The 23,458-nt window shown below is 42.7% G+C and overlaps 1 protein-coding gene and 1 long non-coding RNA gene across 3 annotated transcripts in view; one reads left to right on the forward strand and one right to left on the reverse strand.

Annotated features, from left to right (window-relative positions):
* LOC120230842 (myocardial zonula adherens protein) overlaps nt 1-15,468 on the forward strand; it is a 92,469-nt gene extending 77,001 nt beyond the window's left edge. Inside the window, exons 12-13 of one of the 2 annotated variants that reach the window (XM_039230587.1) lie at nt 5,719-5,819; nt 14,597-15,468. In XM_039230587.1, the coding sequence (XP_039086518.1) occupies nt 5,719-5,819; nt 14,597-14,693 (198 nt within the window). In that variant the 3' untranslated portion in view covers nt 14,694-15,468. Of the gene's footprint in view, nt 1-5,718; nt 5,820-7,448; nt 7,549-14,596 lie in introns of those variants that run through there. The other variant, XM_039230588.1, reaches the window with a different exon arrangement.
* LOC120230844 lies at nt 1,486-7,626 on the reverse strand. Its single transcript, XR_005528188.1, has 3 exons — nt 7,547-7,626; nt 3,171-3,554; nt 1,486-2,790 (listed from the first exon to the last, which is right to left on the reverse strand). It is a non-coding gene; the product is annotated as an uncharacterized LOC120230844 (long non-coding RNA).
* Nucleotides 15,469-23,458: the final 7,990 nt, after the last annotated feature.

The raw sequence follows: 23,458 nt of genomic DNA on the forward strand, positions 1-23,458 counted from the left end.
TCAACTTTGTTATGTTGTATTTTCATTATCATCCAGTTTGAAATACTTTTTAATTTCCTTTGAGATTCTTCTTTGACTTATGGGTTACTTGGAAGTGTGTTGTTTAACCTCCAAATATTTCAGGTTTTCTTAGATATCATATTATTTCTAATTGTTATGGTCAGAGAACATACTTTGTATGGTCTTAATTCTTTTAAATTTATTGAGACTTGTTTTACGGCTCAGCACATGGTTTCTCTTGGTTTGTGTAAGAAAATAGGTATTCTGTTTGTGTTCTATAAGTATCAATTAGATTTAGGTGGCTGATACTATTGTTTTTCCTGGGTTTTGTGTAATTGCGCTATCAATTGCTGAGAGAAGGGTGTTAAAATCCATTACTCCGGTTTTAGACTATCTCTTTAATTTTGTCATTCTTCTCCATATATTTTGAAGCTCTCCTATTAGACAAACACATTTTTTAAATTGTTTTGTCTTCATGATGTATTGGCCTTTTCATGATTATAAAATGTTCATTACTGCTTTGTTCCTACTCTGTCTTGAAGTCTATTTTCCCTAGTATTAATATAGAGGGAATTCTTGCCCTCTCAAGATTACTGTTTGCATGGTATATCTTTTTTCACCCACTTAGTTTTAACTGATCCATGTGTCTGTATTTAGTGTGGATCTGTTGTAGATAGTACATAGTTAAATGCTGCTTTTGTATATATTCTGATAGTTTTTTACTGGACTATATAGTCCACTGGCATCTAATAATTAATAGGATTGGATTTAGGTCTATCATTTTATTGTTTATTGTTTATGCCCTCTGGTTATAGTTTTTGTTTCTCTTTCGATGATTTCAATATACTTTTAGAATTCCATTTTATTATATCAAGTGGCATTTTGCTTTATCTCTTTTATCCAATATATTAGTGGTTTCTCTGGGTATCACAATATACATCATTAACTGTTCAAAGTCCACTCAGGTAATATTGTACTACTTCATGTGAAATGTAGAAATCTTGCAATGGTATAGGTCCATTCCCCCTCCCCCTGCTGTTAACAGTTATAGGTAGTCTATCTGCACACATTATAAACCGAAATGCATTCATTTTAATTTTTGCTTTAATAGTCTCTAACATAATATTTAATAGTCTATTATATATATTACATGTAATATGTAATCTAATAGTATTTTAGAGAAATTAAGAGATAACAGTCTTTCATATTTACTCATATAGTATCTATTTCTTTTTTTGTTTTTCTATGTATTTCTGAGAGAGAGAGAGAGACAGCGTGAGCAGGGGAGGGTCAGAGAGAGAGGGAGACACAGAATCCGAAACAGGCTCCAGGCTCTGAGCTGTCAGCACAGAGCCTGACGCGGGGCTCGAACCCATGAACCACGAGATCATGACCTGAGCCGAAGTCACATGCTTAACCGACTGAGCCACCCAGGCGCCCCTCATATAGTATCTATTTCTGATGTTCATTCATTCATTCCTGAAAATCTGTTTCTCTCTGGTATCCTCTCTCTTCAGCCTGAAGACCTTTTATTTAGCATTTTGTGTAGTGCAGCTCATATTGGGACAAATTCAGTTAGTTTTCCTTTATCTGAAACGAAGTTCTCTAATTCAATAATGAAAATTAAGTAGAGCGTTCCAGGATGACAGTTTCTTTTAGCACTGTTTTCTGGCTGCCATCGTTTTTGATGAGAAATCCATGGTAATTCAAATTATTGTTCCCCTATATGTAACAGGATTGCTTTCAAGATTTTTTCCTTATTTGTGGTTTCCAGTAGTTTGACTAGGATATAACAATGTATATTTCTCTCTGAATTTATTGTTTGGGGTTTGCTGAGATTCTTGAATTTGTAAATGTATGTCTTTTACCAAATTTTGGAAATTTTGAGCCGTTAAATCTTTGACTCTTTTCCTGCTCTAGTTTCTTTAACCTTCCTTCTGTGATTCCAGTGTCCCTATGTTAGGCATTAGAAATTGTGCCATCATTTCAGGAAGCTCCATTTGTTACTTTCAGTCTTTATCTTATTCTTATTGAACTTCTGTTAATGTGTCTTCAAGTTCACTGACTCCTTTTTTTGTCATCTCCATTCTTTTCTTCACTCTAGTAATTTTCTAAAATTTGAGGCAATGTATTTTTCTGTTCTAAAGTGTCCATTTGGTCTTTTTACGTTTTCTAGTTGATTTTTTTTTACTACATCAATTAGAAGCATATTTTCTTTGACCTCAATGAGCATAGTTATTATAGCTGCTTTCAAGTCCTTGTCTGAAAATTCCAACATACAAGTCCTCTCTGGATTGGCATCTATTGGTTCTCCTTTTCCCTGGGAATGGTCACATTTTCCCGACTCTTCACATACCGAGTGATTTTGGATTATAACCTTGACTTCGTAAAGGTTTTGTTGTGGAGACTTTGGATTCTGTTTTATTATTGTTTTGAGCTGCATTGAGATTTTTGTTTTAGGTCATGAAGTTGGTTAGACCCAACTCCACCCTGCCCTGCTGTGATAGCTTGTATCTCAGTTCAGTTCTTTAAGCCTTGGCTGCAAACTTCTTTGTTTGCCCCACACATGCATGGTTCAGGGGTGTGCCAGACACTTGAGCTGAGTCTATACACAGAATTTAGAGTTTCTTACTTTGTGGATTCTCTCCTTTTGGTTTCCCCTTTATTCTTGGCAGTCCTGGTTATGCTAGACAACTCCTGTTTTGTTTTTTTCTACTAGAAAGATGATCTTTATGTTGAATTTTTAAAGCATCTGTGTTGTCGCCATGACTGTACTGTTTTTGGGCAAAGCTGCAAACAAAAACAATGAGTCACAAAGAACCCATTCTAAGCCCCTCTCTCCCCTCTATAGCTTGCCTGTCTTGCTGCAGTCTCCAGAGAGCTAAAGAGATGCTTTTTTGTCTTCTGTCCAGAGTTTCAGCTAATTTTTGCAGGACAAACCATTGGTTTACTGCTTGCTGCTCAGTGCTATAAATGCAGTTCTCATTCTTTGAGCTAGGAGATTACAATGACCTCCTTGACTAATCTTCCTACCAATAGTTTGGTTTCCTTCCAATACAACTTTCAAGGCCAGTGGTTGAAATAAAATCTAGTGCTGACTCTGGGCTTACAGAAGGAGTATAAAGTACTTATAAAGGCATACTTAGCCCTTCCCAACCAACTCTTGTTACCTGTATACTTGAGTAAGGTGCATCCTCCAATTCTGGAACACTCATCTCTTTATACCTCTTACTCTCTTTCTTTTGCCGAACTCAAGGAAATCTTCACGGACAGTTCAGTTCTTTCCCCCTGTCTTGAATTCAGCATCTTCTCCGAGTTCCCCCTTATATTCTGTGGATCCCTCTGGCTTGGGACTTCTGACTTTGTTCTGTTATTTTCTCCTTAGTTGCCTGTGTCCTCATAAGACTGAAATCAAGGGTTGCAAATCATGCCCTATTTAACTGCTCTCCTCACCTAACTTTCCACACCACATGATACTTTGCACTAAATTTTAAGGGTACTGGTCTTTCATTTCAGTCTTCAGTGAGTATCTGATGTGCACACACAGAGTTCCTCTGAAATAGAACAAAAGATTGTGTCTACCTGCCCGCTACGCGCTGTATTCAATGCACCAATTAGGGCACACTTACTAACTTTGTCTTTTATGCCCCTTTATTATGGGTAGTCAACTCAGAATTATGTGAAATCCTCATTACTACTCTATCCTGAGAAGAGAGACAAGGCTGCGGGATTTCTGGAGCTTGTTAATGGGCAAGCGTCTTTCGCCCTGGTCTTTCCTGATGAATGGGAGAGTTCAAATATTGCTGGCGAAGCCGTGTGTGTGTAGATGTTGTACCTCAGGCACAAAGCCAGCAACATTCTCCTATCATGAGCATTAAGTGATAGGTTTGGAGCCCATCCATCTGTCATGGCTTGTGAGCTGCTAGCGAATCTGTTAATGTGTTCTTCCCCTGCACACCCTTTCCCTCTTTTCTGAAAGGATCCCTAGACCAGCAGAGCAGGAGTCTGTGCCAGAGTGGCTGCTTTGCTCCTAGGTACCAGCTGTGCAGGGCAGGAGTTCCTGAGCTGTACCCCACCTTCTTTCTTTTGAAACAAATGAGCTTCTTTTTCAAAGGGCTTTTCAACTTTTATTTGTTAGTGTCTTACACTAGTGCTTTAGCTTCAGGTCCAACTTAAAAAAATTGCTTTTTTTTCTAATTAATGCAAATAACATGCTACTTGTAAAAGTATTTATAGGTTTATTTGTTCCTTAACTATTTTGTATCTCTGACATGCCATGTTCTGAGGATATAGTGAAGTAGATATGGTACTGCCTTGTGAAGATTTAATCTGACAACAGTTGTTGGCAAGGATGTGGAGAAAAGGGAATGCAGACTGGTACTGGTACAGCCACTGTGGACAACAGTATGGAGGGTCTTTCAAAAAATTAAAAATAGAACCACCTTACCATCCAGCAATTGGACTACTAGGTATCTTCCCAAAGAATATAAAAATACTAATTCAAAGGGTTACATTTATCCCTATGTTTATTGCAGCATTATCTACAATAGCCAATTTATGGAAGCAGCCCAAGTGTCCCTGTGTGTGTGTGTGTGTGTATAATTACATATAAGTATGTGTTATATATAAATGTGTGTGTATATACGCACACAATGGTATATTATTCAGTCATTAGAAAAAAGTGAAATCTTGCCATTTGCAACACCATATGATTTCACTCATATGTGGATTTTGAGACAGACAAACCAAAAAAACAGATGAGGTGGCTAGCGGGATGGTTACATAGGTGATGGGGATGAAGAAGAATTAAACTAGTAATGTACAAAAAAGAAAAATTTAATCTAGCCTTACGGAGAAATATGTAGAATTACTTTTTAAAAACTGAAATCTCTCAATACACAGAGATAATCCCCGTTTTAACCCCTTTCTGAAATTTGTGTATATTTGCACTTCCACGTCTGTACTCCGTCTATTTTCATTCCAATATCCTCCACCCTCTTGCTCCTTTGTCCTTCATTTCCCCCGTGGGGCAAATTTCCAAGTCCTGAGCATCCAGTCATCAACCTAGGTAATGTCTGGCTCTGACCTGAAGAAAAACTATTTAGAATGCTAATTTTAATCCCAAGGAGCTTGTTCTACTTTATATGTTTGAGATTCTGAATTTTCCAAACCTAAGAAATACTAATTATTAAAGTTATGGAGGTATTTCCCACTAAATTAATAGACTTACTCATTTTATAGTTTAATAAGGGAGTATTAAAACATGAGCTATACCTTATTTATAATTGCAAGGAAAGTGGTAAATATCTAAGTGCCATCAATAAGAGACTAGTTAAAAAACGTGCATCCACACAGTGCATTCCATACAATGGAATGCTCTGAACCCAGTAAAATAGCTTGCTGGGAAAACAAAACTAATAAACATGGCAAGATCGACACAACAAATTGCTGAGTGGAAAAGACCCCAAGTTTAGCACATAGGGTATTTTGTTTGTTTCCACTTATGCAGAATTGGATCCATATGTATGGTACATGCCCAGAAAACTATCTGTAAAGATGTATTTCTTTAATTCCTACTGTGACAGAGGTGCTCGAAAAATACATGATGACAGATGTCCAGGTCACAGAGAAAAATCAGGTAATACATATAAATTGCATCTTGCACGTTTGTGGGGGACAGATTTTCTTTACTAAAAGTATTTCTTCCCTCCTCTCTAGAATAATGAACTACAAAGCAGGTTGGACTATTTAATAGAAACCCAGCCCAAGCCTGAAGTGGAAACCAGAGAGATTGGAGTAGGCTGTGATCTTCTACCCAGGTATTTAGGAATTTCCTATTTTTCTGACTCAGATTCCTCTCTGACTTAAGAAAATACTTTGCGGGGCTGTTATTACCAGAAATGCATTCTTTCTATCAAAAATATTTCTGCAACGGTAAAGGGTTGCTGCTGAGAAGTCTGGCTCATTTCTGAGGGAGCAGGGGCATTGTGCAGGGCAGAGGGGACAGCGAAGAGAGGCCTGGAGAAGCTGAGTCAGCGAGAGATTAGCCCTGTTGTAAGTGCGTGCCCTTTGTTCCTCCATCCATTCGTTCACTCAGCAAACACCAGATGAGTCACCAGACGTGTATGGAGAAGAATGAGATTTGGTTCCTGCCCCAGATGTGGTCTTGGAGGGACAGACAGATAGGGAAGCAGACATTTATGACAGCGCCAGAGGGGCTTGTGAGGGCCTTTGGTAGCACAGAGGAGGGAGGGTCTAAACCCTGAACAAATCCACCTATTCGCCAAGGGCCATAACACTGTGTTGTCCAGCACTGGCTCAGAGCTGTAAATCAGCAGATCGGTTTCCGTCATGACGGACAAACGAGAACCACCACCTTGTTTGTTCAGTTGCACTTCTGAGCTCAAGGACTGACCTGTTTGTTCCTAAGCTCCTCCACACACCCAGGCCTGGGTGTCTCCCTAGTGAGAGGAGAGTCTGTGACCCAGTAGCTAACCCACCATCTCTAAGCGCTCAAATCTCTTGGCCCAAAGAGGACAGAAAACAAGTGTGTAATATGGATGCTGATGGCATGGGGCTTTTGATTTATGTAACTAAAGTCACAGAGTACCTGGTATACTGTTTGTGGGAGGGTGTAGTTGTGTGTGTTGCATTAGACATTAGCCAGACAGAATAATGTAGACTCCTGGAAACTTGAATGGTTACATCTGCTGGGAAACAGTGGTGAGCCCATCACCACGCTGCCATGTAGAATACCTGGGTCTAGTCCTCACTAGCAGCAGATGTATCCAGGCTGGACTCTTTTTGCTGGGGCCTCAGTTTCTCATTTTGGAAAGTCAGTGGTTTGAGTAGGTGATTTCTCAGGTTTAACCAGCACAAGCAGGGAAAAGGATATGTAAGTTGACTCGAGGTCTTATCAACGTGGGGGACAAAGTACGTGATAAAAATATAGCCAAAAAGAATGATCATGTCCAGGGACTCCTTGTGAAACAGTTTGATCATTTCTCTCCTTTTTTTGTTTTTCAAGAATCAAGTAGTTTAGTCCACTTTAATTGCCCACATAATAAATCTTGTTAGGCTAAGACGGGTACAAAACTATGTCTGAAACCAATAAATTGTTTGTTTTCCAATTCCCACATTTTGGCTTAAAACAAGGTTTTCAATTTGTGTGCCCAAGGATAGCCTGCAGCAAACTTTTATGGCTAAGTTATGAAACCACAAAGCGGTTTTCATAATGGAAGTGCTGACAGACCCTTAACTTATGGCCATGGTGAACTTGGAAGCCACTTCGGTATCTAAAAGCAGCTTTTCCATAAATGTAACATTTGGTTTCCCCCAGGATCCATCTTAGCACTTTAACTGCGTAGGTCAATCAGCAGAGGAAATGAAAACTACGTATCCGCATTTCCGGAAAGGCAGAGTAAGATTTCATTCTCTTTTCCTCACAGATATTTACTAAGTGCCTACTATGTGAAGGGTGCCATGCGGGCCTGAGTGGCGAGAAGCTAGGGGTCTTTAGAAAGAAGTCAGAGTAGCAGTTTCCTACCTGTGCTTCTTGGTGCTGCCATGCTGGGGCTCAGGGTCAGGCCTCTGGAGCCTCAGGGGACGAGAAGGTGAGCAAGCAGCTGGCCCGTGGGGACCCTCCCCTACCTGGAAAACAAACCAAACCCGAGAAACTCAGCTTTTAGTATGTTTTATATGTTGGATTCCAAGTGAGATTTTGTTTGAGATTTGACCAAATCTCTATGGTCAAAAACCAATTGGAACCTGCTGGTCTTACTTACTTATTTTAATGTTTATTTTTTGAGGGGGAGTAGGGGCAGTGAGAGGTGGGAACAGAGGACCCGAAGCAGGCTCTGTGCTGACAGCGAAGAGTCCAATGTGGGGCTGGAACTCTGAACTCTGAGATCATGACCTGAGCCAAAGGCCAAGTCGGATCCTTAACCAAGTGAGCCACCCAGGCGCCCCACGCCTGCTCCAAGTCTAGTTTAATCCCCATGTTTGAAAAATATCAACATCAAGGCCCAGAGAGAGATGTGATTCACTGGAAGCCCACACAGCCAGGATTAAAACCAGGCCTTTGGAGTCCTGGTGTGGTACAAGTGGGAATTTATTTATTTACTTTTACTTCTAGGAGAGGGAGACTCAGACTCTGAAACAGGCTCCAGGCCCTGAGCTGGCAGTCAGCACAGAGCCCGACGCAGGGCTCGAACCCACGAACCGCGAGATCATGACCTAAGCGAAAGTCGGATGCTTAACCAACTAAGCCACCCAGGTGCCCCAACAAGTGGGAATTTAAAGTAATAAACAGAGGGTTTCTGGATGGCTCACTCAGTTAAATGTCCAACTTTTGATTTTGGATCAGGACATGATCTCACGGGTTTCTGAGATCGAGCCCTACATCTGGCTCTGTGCTGTCAGTGTGAGCCTGCTTGGGGTTCTTTTTCTCCCTCTCTTTAGCTCGGCTCTCTCTCTCTCAAAACAAGCATTAAAAAAATAATAGAGTCACTGCATTGTGTTGTAAATGTTCTAACAGAACTCCTGGTTCTTACTTGGACTTTAAACTTGCATCCAATACAAGATCCCATGGTGTCTTCCAGAATATTTTAAGAACCGCTTCCTCCCAGAGGTGCCTGGCTGGCCCAGTCAATAGAGCACGCAACTCTTTACGTTGGGGTTGTGAACTTGAGCCCCACGTTGGGTGTTGAGATTGCTTAATAAAGATTTTATTTTTAAATAAATAGCCCAGCCTCCTCCAAAATGTTTTAGATCAATAAAAGCATTGAATGAAGCCTCAATTATGCAGATGAGTTTTGTTCTCACTTCCTTTTCTCTCAAAATGAACCTGACGGGCACCTGGGTGGCTCAGTGGGTTGAGTCCAACTTGATCTCCTGGCTCGTGAGTTGGAGCCTCACAACAACCCCCAAAACACCTACAGATTGGTCCAGTTGGCAAGCCTCAGGCTGTGGGGCTTCCGAGCAATGAGTAATGCCTTGGGCAAGGTACTTTACCCCTCTTAAGCCTCAATTATTTCATCCTTAAAATGGGAGTGAAGAGGACAGTATCAAATCTCATAGGGTTTCTATGAGGATTACATGAAACCATGTGTATAAAGTATTTAGCACGGTAACAAGTGAAGCACTTAATAAACAGGCATTATTAATGTCAACTAAACCAAAACTCTGGTTTCATATGTAAGACACGATGTCAAATAGAAGTAAATTTGGGTATGTTAAGATAATTTCATTAACTTCATAGTGCTTCAAGTCTATAAATGCTCCATCATGCATTAAGCTCTTCAATTAAACCATCAGTGGGTTTGGAACCCTCTAGACATTGCATAAAACCCTGGAAGGCCCAGTGATGGAGGAGGTCTCTGCCCGCTGAGGCGCAGAGTGGTCCCAGGGCTTTCCAGGCGCCAGGCCTCACCGTAGAGCAGGCCCCCCAGGACTCACTTCTCCCTGGACCTGCAAGGCTTTGGTGCTGTGCTCCTGCTAACTGCGTCTGACCTACAGTTAGAGCTGCTCGGTTTTCATGCTGGGAAAAGTGGCAATCAGCCTTTTCTTTACTTACAGAGCCATTAAGCCCCTTTTATGAACTCCTCTCCCTACCGCCACCATTTCCCCATTTTGGCCAACACCGTGTACTCCTGTGGACAGGGACCCTGGGCTCTCTACCCCCCTAGTCTAGCACTTTGATGCTCTTATAAACATCTGGTGGCTGAATGAAAGGTGCATACCTAGTGAGGACCGACGCAGCTGGTCTGTACTAGAATACAACCTATTTAATAAGGACCCCAAAGAAGCATGTTTTGCTTATGTTTTACTTCTTTGTGATTATCCTCCCTCTCCTCACAAGAACATAAGCCCCATCAGGGCAGGGATTTCCATCCCATCACTAATTACCATCTCCATGGGACTCCCTTAAAATAGTGTCTGGCACATGGCAGGCACTCGACCGGACTGATACTTGTTGAGTGGAGCCATCCCTCCGGAGCATTTGACACTTTCTCCTAAGCAGCAGAATGTCTGCTTCCTGTCGGAGTTTGGTCTCGTCTCCCTACTTCCCGGGCCTGTCCTCCATCTTTTCTGATGGCTCCTCTTTCTCCTCCCAGATCCCCACCCTGGCAGCTTCGCGGGGCTCGATCGTGGTTACAGTAGTTCCTGCGAAGCTGGCGGCCAGTGTCCCAGCTTCACTTCTGTCCTGCCTGTGCTGAGCCGTCAGGTAGTTCCAGCCTCTCCAGCACACAAGTCCTCATTCCTGGCTGCCGGCTGGCCGCTCCCGGCTTGCTGGCCCACTGATCTTCACTCCCACCTACCGCACCCCCAGCTAACTGCATCACTGTTTTCCATCAAAGCCAGTTCCTCTGAGTAGTGGTCAGGAACACTGGCTTGGAAATTAGAACTGGGTTTGGGTCCTGGATCCGCCTCTCACTGCAGCTATAGCTTTGAGCAAATCCCTGACTTCTCCGAGTCTGTTTCTTGAGTCAGAACCGGACAGTAATTTTTGACTGTAATTCCCTCAGAAATTCGCTGGGATGGTGAGGTAAGACACAGGTATAAAGTCCTAGCATAGAGGGCACATTCTCCTATTTCTGTTGGTGCTACCGCTGCCTTCCCGGGTCCCTGAGCCCAGTACACTGTGGGCCCCTCGCTCCAGGACGGCCTCAGTGCCCACACACTCCTGTCTCCTCCCTTCATGGCTTCCATACCCACTGCCACCAGCCTCCTGGAGACCCGGGTTCTGTGTCTGCTTGTTTCATTGACCTTCTGCCTCCAGTTTCTCCTCAAGTCCTTCCCCTCTTCATCTAACCCTTGCGTTCCATACACTTCTAGAGAGCATAGGTCTTAAAGCAAAGATGGAGCGAAAGGGTGAAAAGGCACTCACTGTGATTTCAGGGGCTTTTAAACACCTGTCTTGTTTTAGAAAAAATTTAAAGGTTGATTTGAAAGTTTGATATGTATTAATTAAAGCAACTGAGAGCAATTTCCAGTCTGCTAGCCTTCAAAGAGAAAAATGAAAAACAGAAAATGAAAAGAAAAAAAAAAGGCGTTTTCTCCTTGCCCCTTAGTGAAACTTGGTTTCCAGCAAGTTCATAAATTATGTCTTAATAGGTATGATGTAATGAAAACATATTCCCCGTGGTCACAAGTGCGTGGCACATAGTAAGCGCTTTAGGATGCCTACATCTCATATTTCTATTGTACGGACCAGAACACAAAGCAGCTTTTTGTCAAAGTTCTATTTGCTGACTCTGCTATTGTTTCCCCCAGGGAACGGCCTCTTTATGGATTAATAAAAGGTTAACAATAGCCTTCAAGTGTTAAAGAAAATTGTTGAATTTTAGTTCTGTGGTTGAAATTATTTGTGTTCCTGAAATCCTCTTGTTTCCTAGTGATCAACCAAATAAAATACCTCACTTCCTTTTGAAAGGTTGGGATATGAGAGCCTGTTTTTGAAACTCAGAACATTCACCTTTATAAATATTTCTGGATTTTATGGGCTTTTAGGATATTATCACCAGAGCCCATTTCCGTCATGTGGAATTTTCACAGTGGTTGGCACAAATCACCATCTGGCTCCTGCCCCTGGCACTCTACTATAAAGTGCCTGGTCAGGTCACCGGGGACCCCTGAATTGACCTGAATTGACAGATCTCGTGCATTCCTCTACAGGAGGTGAAGTGCTGACCCCTTACTCCTGGAAATCCTTCATCCCCTACTTTCCTTCGTCATTCATACATTTAGTGATAGCTCTGTGCCTGGCCTGAGTGCACTGCTAGACTCATGGAGATGAGTGACCTATGGTTTTCACCCTTCACGAAAGTGTAACTAGCAGAGGAAGTGTAGACTAGTGGGGTAATGGGATGCTTCCAGTGGTGTGTCAGAAGCCTGTATGATAGTCCTTTTTAAGGTGTACATGGGGAGGATGGTTTGGAGAGCACGGAGAAGACATGGAATCTCTAGGGGAGAGACATGCGAAGTTTAAATTTTCCCGCAAGCTTCTAACACACCTCCAAAGAAGCTGCATCCCAAATATAATTGCAGATCACTTCAGGATAGTGGGAGGTGTTAACTGCTGGGAAAGTTTAGCAAAAGTGACCTGTGAAAGCAGAAAATTTGAGCACCACTGCTCAAGGAAACAGAAAACAAGCACAAAAAGAAAGGAATGATTGTTTCTATCCCTGGGGGTGCAGAATTGGGGAAATTGTCATATTGGAGGTGATGTAGGAGTCTTGAAATACAGGCAGGGATTCATCAGACCTGTGTGATTAGGGGAGCATTCAAGGCGGAGGGGACAACAGGAGAACGGCAGTGCAGCCACGATGAAAACCATAGGAGAAATAGCAGATGGCGGAGGGCCTTTAAGACCATGCACAAGAGCTTAGCCTTCATCCAAGAAGCAATGGGGAGACATTAAAAAGCCTTAGGAACAGTAATAAGCCCTGATTATCAGATGGAAGATCTCTTTGGCAGCAGAATGAGTAGAGGGTTTCAAGAGGGGAAAGACTTGCCGACACTGAAGGCAGGAAGACCATACTCAAGTATTCAAAGATAAATTTCGAGAGCCTGAACTAGGGCAGTGGCTGAGACAACAGAGAAGACAGATGACAAAACGGTAGCTAAGGAGGTCTATTCCACATCACTTTGTGAAAGACTGGCTCTGGGCGGTTCGGGGAAGGGAGCAGACTCATCTGTTATACATACAATTGGTCACTGCAGTAGTCGGGGTAAGAAATGTTAGGTGCCGTAACAAAAAGCCCACAAACCTCAGCTTGGCAAAATACTGATGTCTTGTGATACAGTCTGAGACTAGGTGGCTTCACTGCACACAGTCATTCAGGAGCCCAGATTCTCTCAACTAGTGACTCTGCCTGGGTTTTGGAGTCCTCCGGGGCCCTTTGCTATTTCCTGTGCATGAAAGCGAAGAGATTGGGAAGGGGGGGGAGGGGTTCTGCAGAAGGATTTTACAGCTAAACCTGGAAGTGACGTACATCATTTTTGCCCATTTAGTCACATGGCCCATGAAATTGCAAAGAATGCTGGGAAAGGTAGTTATGTGTCCAGGAGGATAAAAAAATGGGTTATTTTCTCCATTTCAAGTCACCAAATCCTGGTTAATTCTACCTTCCCAGTATCTCCCTACCCTTTCTTTGCTATTTCACCTTGAGTGCTACAGTTGGAACTCAAGTTCTCATGACCACTCTCACATCCTAAATAGCAAACATCTGCTCACTTTCTGCCTTCAGACTAACCCCTCTTCAGTCAATCCTCAGCGGTGCCAAGGAGTCTTGCTAGAATAAAAACACAAATATATCATTCCCCTCCTTAGTGGCTCTGTGTCCCCTTCTGAACTCCTTAGCAGGGCACACAGGGCCCTTCTCCCCTGGGCCTCATCTTCTGCCTCTTTCTATTGTGAACTCTTTGCTCCAGTCCTACCAAATGTGTCTTTCCATACCCAGAGTCCTTGAGTTCACCATTCTTTTGCCTCTCCCACACTATCCCTTCTGCCTGAATTCCCATCTCCTCCTCGCCCACCTGAGGAACACCTAGGCAGCCTTCAAGATGCCCCCTCTGTGCGATTTCCAGATCCCCTCCTCCTAAGTGCCACTAACTCCTTCTGCCCTCAGTTTGCCCATAATACGTTAATTCTTATATTGCTCAAGGTCCTGGCAGGACAGGAAGATTGAAGAGACTTAGATGAGGTGACTGTTTATGAACGTTTGGGCAGATCTGAGAAACATAAACAAGGGACACTGGCATACTCTAGAGCTAACAAAGTAGAAGCTGTCACCAACCCAGGCCTCTGCAGAGGCAGGGGGAGGAAGCCAGCAGAACACACAAAGGGGGTGGGGGGTGTGCGCTGCGAACTGTGGCCTCTGCTAGAGGAATGCAGCCAACCTCCAAGCTGCAGCCTGGCCAGGAGGGAACAAATGTCCTGACCTCACCATCCTTCTATTCTCTTATCCCTGCTACCGGTTCCCCACTGGTCAAAACCAACTGGACGGTAAATGCTAGGGGAGCCCATGGATGCCGACCTTCAAGTCAGCTTCCCAAAGGCACAGAGTGGGGTGGAAAAGGGGGAGAGTAATCCAAACGGGCAAATGAAGAATATTCAGCATAATTGATTATGCGTCTATTATAGTACCTAACATATTAATTTTGTTTAAAAATATTTTTAATGTATTTTTGAGAGAGACAGAGTGAGCATGAGAGGGGGAGGGACAGAGAGAAAGGGAGACACAGAATCTGAAGGCGACTCCTAGCTGTCAGCACAGAGCCCAACATGGGGCTTGAATCCACAAACTGCGAGATCATGACCTGAGCCGAAGTTGGAGGCCTAACTAACTGAGCCACCCAGGTGCCTGTACATTAAAAGAATTTTAATTATAAGTTCCTTGAATACATGGTTTTTTATTTTTCTGGATGATCGATACTTAGCACAACCTTTAAAAGTTACGGAAGATTCAACTGCCTTCGGTCAGTTTATTTTTAGGCTGCCGCGGCCCACAGAACCATCTCCTAGAGGTGTCTTACATGAAGAGTATGGGGAGTTTTGTTCCATCCACCTGACCTGCCTTTTCTCATTTCTCAGCCCAACAGGTAGGACTCGTGAGATTGCAATGCCTTCCAGGAACTATACCCCGTACACACGAGTCCTGGAGTTAACCCTGAAGAAAACTCTGACTTAGGCGCTTGTAGACAGCTGCTGTGGACAGATGGACAAAGGCCCTAGAACCCTTGAGGTCTGGGAAGGTGGCTGCCACTTCATCCTATACAAGTTTAAACCAGAAAGGAGATTGCTGACTCTGATCTACTTCTAAAACATGAAGGAAAGTAGAGGTGGAAGGGCAGGAGAGAGAGGTCATATTTCAAATGCCCAACCATGCTATACTGGGCCGTCATTAGCCCTCCGAGTAGACACTGAGCTTCTGTCAGGAGAATTCCCTCACAATTTATTTTCTGTTTTACCAGCCTTCAGTTGGGAGGAAAAAGGGGCATTTGTTTGAAATTTCACGTTATTCATGCCAGGATCATTTGTTACAGCAGGAAGGTTTTATTTCCCCGTAAAAGTATTAGGGGCAACATTTCTCTGGTGCCAAGCAGCCCATCTGCAGGAGCATGGGCACCGGGGAGACCTGGCCGGGGAGGGAAGGCTCCCAGCACGCAGATGCTCTCTCTTCTTGGTGCCCAGCATGTGGGTGGGTTGTGGGAGCCACACTGGAAACTGGCCTCCTGCAGCCACAGGTGTCTAATTCTGATGTGCTCATCGCTTGGTTTAATTTGTGGCTTATGTCTATATGGAGCTCACTGAAATCAACATATTTATTTCACTTGAGATTTTTTTCTTTCTCAATTTACCTGAAAGAATTTTGTATGTTGTAGAAATGTCATCATTTCATGTTTTCAGTATCAGCTGGTGTTTTTGTTAAATAATTTGTTCATGCATGCTCTACTTTGATATAATCTGTGTCACATGTTTAATAAATGCCATATATTTTGTTCTACTTGTGTTGTCTCTGTGTTTCATCCATGCAGGTAGAAGAGGTAGATTGGAGAATGGGGATCTGGAGTGTCAAAGTCAGGGCACAATGATCTTTCAGTCAGTACAGTCCTTAGAAGCATTTATAAACCATGAGAGAGGGTATATGTGTGTGAGCATGCCAGAGTGTGTGTGTGTGTGTGAACTCTGAACATTGTCCACAAACTCTAATATTACATAGTAATTTTTATCTTATTGAAGTGAAAAAGAGCTTTATATGCAAGGTTTTGTCCTAAATAAATTCTATCATAAGGCCTCTATCAGTGTTTTCATTTCGGTCCTTCTTGACTTTCTTCTCTCTCTCTCTCTCTCTCTCTCTCTCACACACACACACACACACACACACAGTTTTTAAAGCAAATATGGCAGTATATGGAGAAGCAGAATCATGATATTTAGGAACATGGGCTCATGAAACTGAGCTTAGTGACTACAATATGCTTTGGGCAGTCACAGAACCTCTTCAAGCTCCTGTAAAATGGCATCAGTGATACTTCTTTCCTAACTGGAGTTGGTGTGAAGGTGACATGAGTTATAATTAATTGGATTTCATTTTATTGATATACTAGGATTTCCTTGACCTATCTGCTTGCATTGAAATTTTGGAAGTTGTCGCTTTTTAAGCAATCCTCTGATGAATCCTCCTGAATGTGCAATCTTTGTACCCTTGCCTAATTACTTTCTCAGGAGAAATTCCTAGAAGAGGAATTGCTGGGTTGAGACAAAAACGATGCAGATTCGGGGTGCCTGGGTGACTCAGTCGGTTAAGGGTCCAATTCTTGATCTCGAATCAGGTCATGACCTCAGGGTTCGTGAGACTGAGCCCCACACTGGGCTCTGCCCTGACAGCAGAGACTTGCTTACTTGCACTCTCTCCCCCTCTTTCCTTGCCCCTCTCCCACCTGTGAGCGTGTGTGCGCATGCTCTCTCTCAAAATAAACATTTTTTAAAAATTATACAAGCTTAAGTCTTTTGGTGCATATGGTCCATTTGGGCCTGTGGAAGTTTCTGTCCATTTACATTCTTATCAACAGGATAAGAATATGGTTTCCGGACCCCTTTGCCAACACCGGGAATAAGAACTGAAGGAGTAGATAAAGTTGCTTGCTTTAGGCAGACCTGTCCCCCGAACAAGCAGTGAAAAGAGTTCTTTCAGGATATTGCCTTTGGATACCTGAGCGCAGAGACTGTGCACGTGTGAGCTGCAGGCCCATAGGCCTCCCCAGGGCCCAGAGAGAGCATGGGCAGGAAACAGGAAACAGGCCTGGGCTCAGAGGAAGTGGGCTTTCTTTCGCCAGGATCCTGGAATCAGAGAAGGCCTGCTGCTTAGTCAGAACCAAGAGCCAGCCATGGAGACAGAAAATATTCAGGCCTTGTGACTGAAATGGGGTTTGAGTCTGGGCAGGAACTGCCCCAGAAGGCAGACTTCAGGGCCGGCAGGGAAAGGGACATCTGGAAAGTGCTTGGAGTTGCTTGCAATGACAGGCCCTCCCCAGACTAGAGAGTGCACCGACCAAGGCTGCCCCCTGACTGGTGGTGAGAGTACCCAGGGCACCCTCTTCCTCCCCAGCAAATGCTATCCTCCTCCAGAAGCTCTAGGGTGGTGCCCCAGGGTAAGGCGTGGGGTGGGAGCGTATGACAGGAAGGGCAGCATTCCTTCCTGGGCTCCGGACACCTCAGACAGACCACAGTGCTTTTCCTCACATCCAGACTCAGAGGCCCAGTGCAGTTCAACCAGCACATGCCACCCTGTCCAGTGCATGCGCAGAGCTGGGGAGACAGATATGTGCACCTCGAGACCCCTGCCTCTGCAAAATTGTTCCCAGGGAGTCTGGCTCTTCCTGATCTCTGCTGTCTCTCAAATCCCAGGGCTACTTTTTTCCAGGCTCTCCTTCTACTGTTACAGCTAATGACTGATCATGATGTCCATTTCCCGTCTCTCCCGTGATGTGGGCTCCTTGGGAGGTAATTTCCCATCAAGGAGGGAACCCATTCCACACCCCCATAATCATGAAGAATTCTACAAATCAAAGTATTCCACAAAGAGCCCTGGCTGGGTAAGTACATCAGACCAGGAGTTACGGAGCCAGACCTGGCATTTATCCACTAAATCTCTGTGGCCATCTTATGTGGAAGATGTTATTACTAGTGCCATTTTGTGGACAAGAAAACTGAAACTCAAAGAGGGATGAAAATTGTCTGGAACCACACAGGCTCAGTTCCAGAACACAGGTGGGAAGCCCAGAGTCGGTCCCGGGTCTGCAACTAAATCACAGTACCTGCTTGGTCCGGTCACTTGAGCTCTCAGGCTCAGTGTGCTCACTGAGTAGTTTTGCCTGGAATTGAAACTGTATGCCCCTCAAGGCCTGCTGTGCAGACCATGTGAAAGAACATGGAAAAATTTGCCAGCACTGCACCAGACACATGCCAACAGTTGACAACTGCAATTATTACTGGTGATTACTGGGAAAGAGGTGTTTTATCATGAGTATTTGCAAATCCAAGGTTTTCCTCTTGTTGGACACAGATTAGCAACCCCATGAATCCTAGTGAGTGGGACTGTGCAGGAGGGAAGTGGGGAAAATGTGGCTGGATAAACAGGAGATCAAATAAACTGTAGTCTCCTTTTCCTCATATACACATCTGAGAATAAACCATTTGATTTTGTCAGGAAAGGAAAAGCCCAAAAGGAAGACTGGAGATGTATTTCTGGAGAGAGAGACCAGAGGCAAAAAGAACCAGAGGGATACTGGTGGCTAAATTTTGGGAGAATGTGTTGGACAGGACTAGATTATTAACACATGGTATGTCGTATAAATTATTTTAGCCCTATGTATTGAAAAGACTACTCATTTTCCACCCGATTGCTTTGGTACCAATGTTGAAAATCAATTAGCGACATTTGCATTGGTCAATATACATACTCACTACTTTTTTATGTTGATCTATTTGCCATCTTGATACCAATTCTACACTCTCTTGATTATCATAGCTTTCTAATAAGGCTTGCAGTCAGGTGGCACAGGGTCTCCAACTTTGTTCTTTTTCAAAGTTGTTTAGGGTATTCTGGGTCCTTCGCATCTCCATTTTACAGTCTGTCCATTTCTACCAAGGCTGCTGGGACTCTGACTGGCATTGTACTGAGTAAGACAGATCACCAAGAACAGCAGGATCTCACTGCTGAGTCAGGCCAATGTGGAGCAACACCATGGCCTAGCTGGCAGTACTAGTCAGGTCCTGAATAGTGGGGCTGCTTCTCGAACCCTTCAGTTGGGAAGGTACCCGGTAAAAACTGCCATCATGTATTCTGATAAAGGCATAGTATAATCTTTGTGGAATTCTGAACAAAATATTATAAGAAACATTAATTTGTGCCCAAGGGCCATAAAACCCATGTAATTTGAATGCAATAAAATATAAATAAATAGCAAACAGTTCTTAGGGGTTTTCTCTTAATTTTTCAACACATACTTTTGAGTTTTAACATACAGCATTTACAGCATTCACCTTCCTGAATTAGGGGTGGGAGGGGGTTAAGAAATAATTAGTAGGCAATTTTTTGGCCCTGGGACTTTTCTTGTAAATGTTTTCTTTGGCAGCCATACTCTTGAGAACAGGAAGTTACTCTCTTGTTACAGATTTAAGACTTTTCTGAGCCAAGTAACAGAAAGCTGGATTAGTTCTGAAATGAAGAGGGGAGGAAAAAAAACCCAACAACAACAACAACAAAAAACCTCTAGGCTCTTGCTGGAGATTAATGACATCTTGCAAATATTTTAATTCTCTCCTTTCCTCTTAACTTGCCACTCTTCTAAACAAAACACATTCAGCCTGAAAAAACTTACCTCGTCACTTTGTGGCCCAACCCTAAAATAAAATGTCTCTATGGTACCCATGAATTTATTTAAACATTTTTGGGCGGCTGGGTAAAGAAGTTAGGGCTGTCTCAAGTTAACCTCGTTTTTGGTCCCCAAATCCTCCATATGGAATTAAAACTAGAAAATATAGTCATAAAGATGCTAATGTTTCCACGGTGATCATAAAGATTCATAGTTTTCTTTGACCTTTTAAAATGACTTTTCTCAAAACTGATAATGTCGTAGCAAGCTTTGTAAACAAGGACTATGTATTGAGATGCTTACAAACAATTCTTTAGGAAATGTTCAAAATAACAGAGTTATAACCTTAGATTCGAGCACTTATTACTCTGACTGTACAACAAGGAAACTGCTTTCCTCCCAGAAAAGGCTGAGTCTTTTTGAGTTAAAATTCACTTTTTATACTTAATTCTAGAGAAAATAAAACCCTGTAATCTTAATGAAATTTGTAATCTGGTGGGGGGGGGAATGCTAATTCTATAAATTATCTGATAATCACTTGTGGAGATTCTTAAAACACACAAGATGTTAGGGAAATTGAGATTCAGAGGTGAAGAACACTTTCATATAATGAGTATGTATCTTGTACTGGTGATCTAGGAAGTTTCCATGAAATTTACGGCAGCCTCTCAGAAAAGAAAGATGTTGGGCAAAATTTTTCATATCTACTCCTGACACACCAAAACTCAAATGCCCTGGTGCCCAGAGTCTGCACAGAGGTGGCAATGGTCTGGTGCAGGATAATGGGGTGAGTGACTGGCTTATGGGATGCTTACCCGGATGGTAAGTCTGTGCCCATCTTAAAATCACTCAAATTCATGATATTGAAAAACTCTGTCCTGCCCAAAAAAAAAAAAAATCCACTTTTGGATTGGATGTGGTCAAAGACCCACAATTTGCAACCCTTTGTGTTATCTAATGTTTTTTTTTTCTGTGCATTATTAAAAAATTAGTCCTTCAAACCCCCTTTTTCTCTTGTCTGCTTGAAATGATGTTCCTCTCACATCATTCATTACGGGTTTTTGTCTTCTACTATTCTGACAACTTCAGAGTTTTCTTTAAACCTTATAAAACAATCTTAAATTACTCAGAGCTGTCATCCACTAGATATAAAAATTAAATTAAGCTCAAGAATTCTAGGTGATGGAAAACATTATCCAGTTCCATAAGATATGGGCAAGTATGGGAGTACAGCAAGGGTTGATAAGACCCGAAATATCACCAATGTTGGAGGAGTATTTATTTACAGGGAGCTACCTGCTTCCTGGTTTACCGCATACCAAATATTTCTTCTCAACATTTATGAGCTTAAATAAATGCAGATGTTGCCAAAGAATGTATTAAAACATTAATCATCCTAGAATCATATAATTTAAGCGTTGAAAGGCATCTTGGAGTTTGTCTGGTTCAATACCCTCATTTTAAGCAGGAGAAGATGGAGATCCAGAGAATTAGTTGACTGGCCACAGAGCTAGTGGTACAGAAGCCCTCTCCCTGTAAAAACAGAGCTGGAGACTGACAACCACCCCCTCAATTTTCTGGTCTGGGTCACCTTTACTGTCCTATATACTATGCTTGACTGTTCTCTCCTCCAAAGATTTGGGAAGAAAATCAAGGACTTTTTTTTTTTTTTTTTAAATAATTCTCCCAATTATGTATTTCAGGGTGTCCCTTGCCCCTCCCCTAGGTGAAGCTTTCCAGGGCTGTGTTCTTTTTCGTGCAAGACAGAACATTAAAGGTGACCAGACACTTGATTCTGGCCAGGTCTAGTGAGAGGAGAGGGGTGGTCAGCTTTCTCCAACTCCATCCTGCTGCTGGTCACCAGCTTCTTTATTTCATAGCCTCTGATAGACCTCAGACTGCAAAGAGTGAGATATATGGTGTGCTGACGTTGCACTCAGGGTCTGGTTCTTCTTTCCCTCCATGAAACGCCCAACTCTGAACTCCCTCCCCAGTAAAATTTGAAAGGAAAGGAAATGGTAACATCTCACCCTTTAGGGACTTTGCAAATTACTTCTCTTAGTCTCCTTTTCTATTTTCTCATCAGCATGTGTGAAAAACATTTTCCTTGAGCACAAGAGAAGCGTAAACATATTTATGTGTATTTTTTGATGAAATAATGTTTATAGCCATCTTATGATATACAATGTACTCAATGATTCATGAAAAATCATTAACAAGGTCCATTTACATAGAGGAGGTCTGCCTTCCAGCATGCAATATGAACCAATTCCAAGGAAAGTTCTGTTTTGACAGTCTCCTTTTGCCTGCTCTACAGATTCTCCAGCTCCTGGATAGGAGGTCCTCTCGGGTCTTCCTGCTATGTAAACCCTATTGTAATACTCTCTCTGGTCTACTCTTCCTCTCCAATTGCTCACAATTCTTTCAATTTTCTTCCTTTCCCTTCTCTCAAACTCCCCTCTTCTAGTATAGGTTATCACCTTAGGTCAGGTAGCCATTTGGAACCAATTCATACTCATGTGTAAATGACTGGGAGGCCGCAGCCCTTTTAGAAATATCTATGGTCTCAAAGGAAGATCCTTGTTAACCTAGTAATCTTCTTGCTGGAATTTCAGTCAGTGTGTCACAGGAAAGTGAAATAAGTCAAGGGGAGGGGAAGGTATTTTAGGTCAAGAGTTTGTCTTGATTCTGAACAGATTCTCCTAAACTGAGAAGAGAGGCCTCAGCTACATCTATGCAGTCTGTACCACAAATCACTACAGATCATCTTTCAAGTACCTTTTTTTTTCTGGTTTGAGAGTTTATTCATATGAAAAATCAAAGAAAGAGGTTATTCAGTCACAATCACTTATCTAACCAATAATCTTCATTAAAATTGCTACTTAAAAGTAAAATTACATGAAATTTTAGAGAGTCAAACATTTATTTTTTTCCCCTAAAGTATCTCCTCCCATGCCACCATGGCATTTAAAGACCATAAAACACCATGGTGGCCAGAAATGGAAGATTTGTCACCAAATAACATTCAACCATGTCAAAGTCTGAAGAGAAAAGAATTATTTCCCTTCAACTTGAACCTTATTTGGCTGGGATTTTCTCACCAGAGTCTTCCTATTTTTTTTCCGTGGGCAACTGCCCCCTTGATTAATCCCATTTCCCTCGGTCTTAGTTCTTCCAAGCAGCTGAGCAAACAAAGAGGCAGGCGTCCATTTTTACGTGCTTCCTCCCTCAAGCCCTCTGGGATGTGCCGTCTGTTCATCCTGTTCATAAACCAGTGGCCTGAATGTGCTTAGAGAAAGCAGCAAAGATATTCTGTCAGGATTAATTTTAATAGGCCACAGTCTGTTACCAGGGAACCACAGCCCCGGTAAATGGATTTAAATTACTATTTGCTGATAAAGAGGGAGATAGGAGTTGAAAATTTGGTCCCTCGTTTCAAACAGTTTGGATAACTAATGCAAGAATTTACTTTTAGTGTGGAGTACATGCACTTTACAGCCTAAACCCTTGGGTCACTGAGGAACACCTTTTGTTGCAGTGGAATCACAGTACAATACCAAGAAGGAAAAATGTGACATTTTGTAGTATAGAATTTTAGAGCTGTAAGGGAAATGAATTTATCTGTGACTTTCTCAGCCTAAGACTTCCTATGAAGCTTTCTGTGGCTGGTTTCTGTGCAGAGAAACATGATCCCTACTGCCCCTTCCTCTGTTCTGTCTTCCTCCTTACCAGTTCCTTTCCTTAGCCTTTTTTCACTCTGCTTTTCTCAGGCTCCATTCCAATTCCCGGTTTCCTTCTCTGTTTCTCTCCCCTAAGTGGCCAGGCTCCTGCTGGTTATTTATCAAGTTCTGTGCTGAGCGACAGATGGGTGTGGTAGCAGGGCAAAAAGGCCAGGCGGTCCTGGTACTTGTCTCTCCTTCTGTCAGCCCGGGCTAGTCCCCACCACTCTGCCCCCACTTCCCTGAGAAAGCAGTTTGGGGATGGACTAGGTCAGGTTTGGGAAATGGGGTACACAGATGTCATCCAGTATTGTTCAATGAAGTCCAGTACTGACTGTTTTTTATTAATTTTTCAT

Source organism: Hyaena hyaena, unplaced genomic scaffold (genome assembly GCF_003009895.1).
Source record: "Hyaena hyaena isolate Hyena2069 unplaced genomic scaffold, ASM300989v1 scaffold_49, whole genome shotgun sequence".
In the NCBI taxonomy this organism is placed as follows: domain Eukaryota; kingdom Metazoa; phylum Chordata; class Mammalia; order Carnivora; family Hyaenidae; genus Hyaena; species Hyaena hyaena.